Here is an 8,731-nt window from a genome sequence, read left to right as displayed (position 1 = left end):
TAGAAGGTTTTGCTCACATTTTCAAAAAGCTATCAAGGAACCTTGTTCCTATGACTCAGGTCAGTAGTTCCTTTAACACTTATATGCATTTTAAACTGCTAAGGTGCCATGTCATTATTTCATTCATGCTTCTTTTAATTTCTTTTAAACCCAAATGTTACATCCCTTCTATATCGACCCGTTGCCCATTTTTATCTCACACCCGTTTATAACTGGTCCCCTTTTTCTTTTAATAAATCTAACTTTTGTATCTCTCCTCACTTCAAACTCAGAACATCTCTTTCTCTCTGTTGTCGAACCCTCTTCTCTTGTCTCTTGCTCAGAAAAAACCAATAAAGCCTCAACAAGAATCTGTCTCTCCCAAAATGTCGGAAGCAAAGATTGCTTTGTCTTCTTCTAAAGCTATATCCCCATCTGGATATGAGCCAAATGTTTCACCCACAAAATCCTTAATTTCCATCGAAACCAACCCCACTGTCACTCCTCCCAAACCTTCTGGTCAAACTCCTAAAAAGTTTATCTCATCCCCTTCTCTTTCTACTCCTACTGAAAAGGCTGACTCAGATCAAACATTGTCCACTTCTAAGTTTCTTCAAACCACAGAAGAAATCGTAGAAGTTGATGAAGGTGTCAAAGTGTCCAGTCAGAATGTTGCGACTGAGGAAGTAAGGTTGGAGAAACATGCGGGTTCTGGTGCTAGTGTGGAACTACATGCATCTGAGAGGGATAAAGAGCAGGCTGGTGAGGGAGACATTTCGGGTAGTCCTACTGTCTCAGGTAACTTTCCATCTATTCCTACTAATAAAGGAATAACATATGTGGAGGTTGAGGGAAATCTGAGTGGTATAGAATGAAGGATCTACTACTTTTGAAAGGGAATCTGTTATTGTGGAAGGTTTGGTTGAGGGCTCAAAGGCTATTGGTAGTGGTAAAGGGACTCAGGGGAACTATAAAGTTAGGGGGAACTACAGAGTGAGGGGAAACTGATGTGTCATGGGAATATATGCCAGTGTGTACTACATGGGAATCTACTGTGGGACCTCATCCCTATACCGAAGGGAATTCTATTGCTTTTACTTGGGATAAGACACCATGTTCCACAAGACCTAACCTGGACAGTACTGACACACTGATCACGTCCAAAGCACACCTCAGTAGAGATATGAAACGGTCGTATGCAATAATAAAAACACAACTAAGAGTCGTGGTAGAATCCACAGGGAGTTAGGATAGGAGTTAGGGGAACCCAACTAAAAATGTTGCTTACAAACCCCCCACGATAAGGCAGTAGAGCAAAGCTGAGCCTGACAATGCTCTAAAGGCAAATAAGGAAAAGAAGAAGAAAATGAGACTTGTGAAAAGCATGTTAGCTGATAAGGAGGAGATTCCACTAGCAGATGTGGTGAATATTGATGATGAGGAGGCAATGAAGGAAGAATCTCCTCCTGTTAGAAAGAATTCAAAGAAAATTGCTGCTAGTAAGGGTAAGAGACCAGTGTCTGAGAAAGAAATTTTGAGTGAAGAAGTTGATGAAGTGGAGAAAGAATAAAAAGTGGAGAAAGAAAAGAAGGAGAAGAGTCCTCTAACAAAGAGGAAGAGTACAAGCAAAGAACCTGGTTCCTCCAAAAGGTCTAAGGTAGAGCTGTATGAGTTGGAAAGAAAAGCGAATCTCAAAACTCAATAAGTGTTGTGGGGTCGAATTTTTGACCCTGAGATTGTTGAACAGGCAGAGATAATAGAGCTAGTGAAAATTGTGGAGTTCCGAAAGTGGATCCATCTTTTTGCACCCTAAAGTCCAAAGATGTATGAGATCAAGTGCGAAGTTTTTATGCTGGGTTGTTTGTGGTGGATGAGGCCACATTGTGTTTGAGAGTTAATGGGAAGGATTTTGTCCTAGATGAGGACATACTTGGGGAGATTCTTAAAGTGCCCACATATGGGCTGAGAATAGTGGAGGGAACTGCTTCCTCTAATTTTAAAAAGTTTATTGTAAAAAGAGAAGTCATTATGTCCGGGGAAAGGGTGTACAAAAAAGTTCTTAAGCCAGAGTATCAGCTACTGTGTGAGATGATAAACAAAGTATTGTTGCCTCGGGTGGAGAGGAGATCCATCACCTTCATTGAGGACCTGGTTCTCATCGAGGCACTGGCTTCCTTCACTTCTATCAGTCTTCATGGGATCATGATTGAACACATGCTGAAAGTGGCAGGCTTTAAGGATAGAAAACATGGTCTTCCATATGGGTTCTTCCTCACAAAGATCTTGGAGCATTTTGAGGTCCTATTGGGAAAAGATTCTGTGGGGACCAGGAAGCAAATATTTACCATGAGCACACTGGAAGAATGTGAGTGTGTGGTGCAGAAAGGAGGCGTGGGCAGCAACTCAACCATTTCCCAATTGATTAATGCTCAAGAGTCAGCCACTGCAGAAATCAAGCGACTTTAGTCTGAGAATGTTATCCTGCAATCCAAGTTCACTCAGAATAGCAAGGAACCTGGTTCTAGTGGTTCCTAGGGAGCATAGATTTCCCACTTAAGGTCTGACAATGAACAGTTGAGGAAACAGATCGAGGACCTAAAGGAGCAGTTAATCACTAATCAAAGAACTACAAATGAAAGAGTGGACACACTCCTCAAGGATTTTGCTCTTTAATCTCTCTTGTCTCCTGCCCAGTGCTTCCCATTTTAACCCCTTTTCAGTCCTATCTTAATTATGTCCTCTTTTTGGTGCTGTAATTCGTGACTATGGCATATTTAGCTGGTTAAATTTGTAATATTTATGTTGATTAGTACTGCTGTTACTCTTTTTTCCTATCTTTAATGAGCAATTACTATTTATTTTGTGCAATATTAATCTCTTATGTTCTGATTTTGACCATGTTGTGTGCACACAAATGGTATGAGTTAATGTTATTGGACTTCTTTTTTCTTGTGCTAATTCTATCATTTTTTTCAATGATTCCAAAAAGGGAAAGAAAATTGAGGGGGGTAATCAATTCTGAGATCTGGTTCTCATGGGGAAGGCATTTGATTTGTAGGGGGAACATGCTGGGAATCTAGTTCTCATGGGGGATATCAATTCTAGGTTTGTCATCATCAAAAAGGGAAAAACTGATAAGTTATGCTATTAAAGTTTTGATGATTTGTCAAACTATATTAAGAAACCAGATAGGAACCTGATGCGATCAGTTCCTTTGCGCCCGTTGTAATATGCTTCGTGGTCTGGCCAAACGTCGTCGAGAAACCAAATATGGAAACAGATAAGAGAATAGATAGGATCAGTTCCCTAGATATCGTGCAGTCAACTCTACAACTATAAAAGTTGTCGCACTGTACCGACTGGCAACAGTGCAGCAGCATAGTCGCTGCTGCTAGAAGCCAAACCAAAAGGTGTAATGTCCATATCTCTTCACACATGATCTCTCATATATAAACAACATTATACAAGGTTTGACCTAACACTTGATAATCTGAAAACCTATCATCTCAAGTGCCAACCGTCACTGTTTTCTCCAGGTGCACTCAAGAACTAAGTTGCTACAAACAAAGGATCAGATCCCAATACTGAAGATGTTTTGAGTTCTTATGTTTGTTGAGTCTTTGTCTTTTATTCTTTACTTGTAAACCTACACGGCTTACAAGAACGTATTTTGTAGGACATCATTTAACCATTATTGTTTTGGTTATTTGACTATAGTTAGTCAAGAGTGTTGCTTTGTAATAGAGTTATTGCAAAGGGCTTACAATAAATTTATTGTAAGGAGTGAGAGATTAATAGTTTAATTCATATATTACAATAGGTTGTAATCTGGAGTTTGCTCAGTTTAGTGGAGTTAAAATCCTAGTGGGCTAGGTCGTGGTTTTTAATCCCTTGAGCAGGAAGTTTTCCAAGTAAATATCGCTTTTTTTTTTTAACTTACAGCTTGTTTACTGTAGGAACTGCTGATTCTCTCTATAGTGTTTGGTAGATTCCTAGTTTCGATCAGGGGTATAAATGCTTGATTTTAACATACAAGGGGTGTATCCAAAATTCAGTTTGAACCATTATTCTCAAACGTGCCTTAAAAGCTTGGTAAGACGCGGTTGAGTATTTATTCGATCCAACATGTGGCCTATCAAAACTATCCTTGGACATATTACAAGGGTATTTAGTGTAATTATTCTTAATCATAATTAAAGAAAAAAAACTACTTGACCACTTAAAAGTATTAATAGCACGAAACAGATGGAGCAAGACATTAATCATTCAACACCTAATTCATGGCATCAGCCGCTGGTCTTCAAGAAGTCCATTTAGGGCTCTATTTTCCACATTAATGGAAATGTCTGCCCACCGACTGCTATCCATTATCTCCTTACCATAAACTAGTCCTTCCACTGTCTATTTCTATTAAAGCTTCTGTGGGTCATTATTTCTGTGTCCAATTTTCAGATACATTATTGCAGTAACCAGAAATTTTTATTTCAGTTAAGAATTATCTTGGAAAAATATTTGGATGGTCTTTTATTTTTAGTATAAAAGTGACCTACCTTGGATCATGAAGTATGGGATGAAAATGACACTGAAAGTGTCCACCCCAACATCTGGAAAAGGATGACCATGTGCTGATTCAATTGGGCACCCATCCCAATTATGTAGGTCCCTATATATCCCTCTTTGCCTTTCAATAAACAAATCCATGACTAAAAAAGAGCGAATTAAACTTGTACATTAACATTATAAATTTTTTTATATTATCTGCGTAATTTATCTACTGTATTTTCTTAGTTATTTAGGTAGACTAGTTATATACTCCTCCTACTAGTTAAAGGATCACTTAACTTTGATGGTGTAAAAAGAACTAAATTAACAATGCACAAAAGTTAATCATAGCCTGAGGCTAATACCGTACCCCTCTCCAAGCAACACAACCTAGTGGGGTAGCACTTACTTCCAATCTTGACTAGAGTACTTTACAAGGATTTTTGCATGTTCATTGACTTTTTTTTCACATGGCTTTTCATAGAATAACTATAGCTATCAGTCAGGAGTATATAAATAAATTGAAGTTACCAAATTATCCTGATCTAAACCCCTAATAATGGGTGCATTTTGAAAAGGGTAAAAGTTGGCGACGGGAAAGAAAGATCCACCAATGGGTAAAGAATATATTCCATAAGCTCCCCACAAGTTTGCAACTTGGCTTCAATAGGGAGTTTCCGTGCTGTTTCTTTTCCTCATATGACCTATATTCTTCCAGAAAAAAAAAAAAAAAAAAAAAGAGAATCAAGACAATAATAACTTGATCATGTTCGTACTTTTATAAGTGGTAAAAACAGCAAAGCATAGAGGATATAATGCAACACTTAAGTACACCTAGACATATACATTGAATTCTTGCTTCAATTAAAAGGACCAAATTGGTACTGAAAGCTGCTGATCATTCATTGAAGAAGACATAGACATATCAAGAGAGAAGTTCAAAACATACACTTCCCAATCAGTGGTTGCTTTCTATCCATCCATCTACCAAGATATCTCTCTTCTTTTGCTCCTTTCATGATGCACTGCTAGTTTAGAAGATTGTAAAAAGGATGGGGAAAACAGGTAGGTGGATAAAGAGCTTCTTGACAGGGAAAAAGGATAAAGAGAAAGACAAATTAGGAGGAGAGAAGAACACAAGTAATCATCACCAAATCTCTATTACTAGCAATGAGCAACCAACAACACCAATTTCAGTCCCTTCAACAACTCCTAAAGAGAAGAAGAGGTGGAGTTTCAGGAGGTCATCAGCCACTCCACCAGGTCAGAGGGATTTGAATGACACTGATATCATCGCCACCACCCCACCACCACCAGCAAAACAAGAATTGCTTGATTCAGAAAATGACCATAAGAAACATGCCTTGGCTGTGGCAGCTGCCACGGCTGCAGCTGCATCAGCAGCTGCAGCCGCTGCCAAGGCAGCAGCAACAGCGATCCAACTCACTGCTGCTGCTAGAGCCTCTGCCCTTATAGAGCCTGCAGCTGTCAAAATTCAGTCTGTTTTCCGCGGTTATTTGGTAAAACCAATTCTCTAACCTCTTAACAAATTTCAAAATTAATCATGAGAATTCTTTCTGATCTAACTATTAAGATTAGACTTTTATGAAACTGTTCCATTGGTAATTCTATGCAGGCAAGAAAAGCGCTGAATGCACTAAAAGGACTAGTGAAGTTGCAGGCTTTGGTGAGAGGACATTTAGTGAGGAAACAGGCCGCTGCCACTCTAAGATGTATGCAAGCATTGGTAACTGTTCAAGCTAGAGCTCGAGCCCAAAGATTAAGAATGGCTGAAGATGAAAATCCCAACAATCCAAGGCAATCTGTCCACAGAAAATCTACACAGGACAACAAATTTAGGCACTCATATCAAGTATGTTTCACATTTTCTTTTTCCTTCCATTAAAACTCTAAGACTGTTTCTTGAAAACATAATGATATCATGAAGTCTCTGCATCAATTATATTTGTCTAAAACAAAGAGAACTAAGATGAATGTGGCATAGGCCCCCTTTTGTTTAATGTTCCTTTTGGCAATGTGAATCATAGGATTATGAAGAGGACATCAAGATTGTGGAAATGGATATTGGTGAATCAAAGGGTAGCACAAAGAGTAGAAATAGCTATTCAAACCAAGGTCAAACAGAAAGAACAGAACACAGAATTTCAACACACAAGGCATACTCAAATCAAGAATATCAACACATCTCTCCAGCACCATCAGCAATAACAGATAACAGTCCAAGAGCCTGCAGTGGCCATTTTGAGGAATACTCATATGGCACAGCCCAAAGCAGCCCTCAATACTACAGTGCAATGTCAAAACCCGATCCATCAAAAATCCCATTCTCTTATGCTCGTTCAGAGTATGCAGAACCAGAATCCCTTAACAATGAGTATCCATTTTATCCTAGTTACATGGCAAATACTAAGTCCTCGATGGCTAAAGCTCGATCCCACAGTGCACCAAAACAACGTCCTGAATCATTCGAGAGGCAACCAAGTAGACGAAGGCCATCAATTGAAGGGAGAAATGTGCCAAGGGCTGTGAGAATGCAAAGATCATCTTCTCATGTTGGTTCCACAGCTCAAAATTACCAGTACCCTTGGTCTATCAAGCTTGATAGATCAAACATTTCAATTAAAGATAGTGAATGTGGATCAAATTGCAGTGTCCTTACTACTCAGACTAATTACTGCAGATCACTTGTTGGCTTTGATGTAAGTTCAATTCTGCAACTAGAATAGTTTAACTTCTATAAACTTGAAAATTAAAGCATGTTACGTGTTACAACAAGTTAAATTGCACTAATAGTGTAATTTGTTTTTACACTGCTAGTGTATATAAGTTAAATCCGCAATAAGTTATCACAACAATGACTTCAACATAAAAATTGATTTCTGTTTTCCTTTTCTTGGTTTTGATTTCAGGTTCAGGGAAATAGGTACTAACTGCGTTGTCACAGAATGGATCAGCAGAGGAATCTTCAACTAAAAAAAGAAAATTTGGAGAATGTAACAATGTGAGCTCAAATGTAAAACATGTCAAGTAATTTTGACAAATTTCATTTTCTATTTTCAGGTTGGTTGGTGAAGAGCCACTAGCATTGAAGCTCTTTACATGCAGAGTTCAATTTGTTTGTTCAATTATCTACTTTCGTTTTTGGATTTTCCGTTGTTTTGCATCTATGTGTTTAACGGTGTTCTTAACTTGTTTCCCTATTCAAATTTAGATTTCCTACGAGGAATAATTGTAAGGTAACCGTAATGAAAGAAGTTGTTCATACTCATTTTAATTTTTATTTTTATTTTCTTTATTGTGATAAAAATTCTCTACTAGTATTGTTTGTTCCCTTTATGAACATGTTATTGACTAGGATGTAAATGAATACAAAATGAAAAAACTTTTCGATCTTAGGAAAAAATTTCATCCAAGAACTTGAAAGTAAATTCTAAGATAAACTAGAATTATTCCTTTTTTAAGATCTATTTAAAGTGATAATGTAAGCTAAACATGTTAAAGTACGAGTCCATGATGACGCCTAAGGTTCACTTTCTAGGCAAGCCAACATTAGTACACAATTAATCATTTTAAAACAAGTTTGAAAGCAGTTTAATAAGAAATAAAGTTGTAGAAATTCAAAATAGATATAACAACTCCAAACGCTAACTAATCAAATCCCGGAATCTGGTGTCACAAGTACATGAGTATATTAGAAGTGCTACAATCACATGTCTGAATGAAAATACAACTATTTGAAACAAAATAAATAGTGAAATTAGAATTTTTTAAAAAGGAACTTTAGGGGTTGCGATCGTTGTGCAGCTATACCTCAAGTCTCAGTGAAAAACTAATTCGAGCAAGCCTCCACTAGCTGCTGCTTGGACTAATACCAGAATCTGCACAAGAAGCGCAGAAGTATAGCATGAGTACAATCGACCCCATGTACTCTATAAGTATCGAGCCTAATCTCGACGAAGTAGTGACAAAACAATAACAAGGCACTCACTATAAATATGAACGAATATAAATAAAACAATAGTAGGAATAGAGAAAGCAAGAATTTAATAGGAAACCTGAACTAAAACCACATAACAAAGTGCCCCAGAATAGGACTTATTCTCAACTTCTCAATTCAACACGGATACAGTAGCAATAGTTAAACACAAAAAAATATATCTACTCCATTGCGGCACGCAACCCGAACCAC

The 8,731-nt window shown here is 37.7% G+C and overlaps 1 protein-coding gene across 1 annotated transcript; it reads left to right on the top strand.

The window, feature by feature from the left end:
- Positions 1-5,361: 5,361 nt before the first annotated feature.
- On the top strand, positions 5,362-7,837 carry LOC107827540 (protein IQ-DOMAIN 19). The gene is made up of 4 exons (XM_016654695.2): positions 5,362-6,041; positions 6,158-6,394; positions 6,570-7,241; positions 7,452-7,837. Exons 1-4 carry the CDS (start codon positions 5,574-5,576, stop codon positions 7,470-7,472), a joined length of 1,398 nt encoding a protein of 465 aa, XP_016510181.1. The 5' UTR covers positions 5,362-5,573; the 3' UTR covers positions 7,473-7,837.
- The last annotated feature ends 894 nt before the right edge of the window (positions 7,838-8,731 follow it).

This window comes from Nicotiana tabacum, chromosome 14 (genome assembly GCF_000715075.1).
Source record: "Nicotiana tabacum cultivar K326 chromosome 14, ASM71507v2, whole genome shotgun sequence".
NCBI lineage: Eukaryota > Viridiplantae > Streptophyta > Magnoliopsida > Solanales > Solanaceae > Nicotiana > Nicotiana tabacum.
Note: the sequence above shows the minus strand (reverse complement) of the source record. Positions and strands in the feature narration are given on the sequence as shown.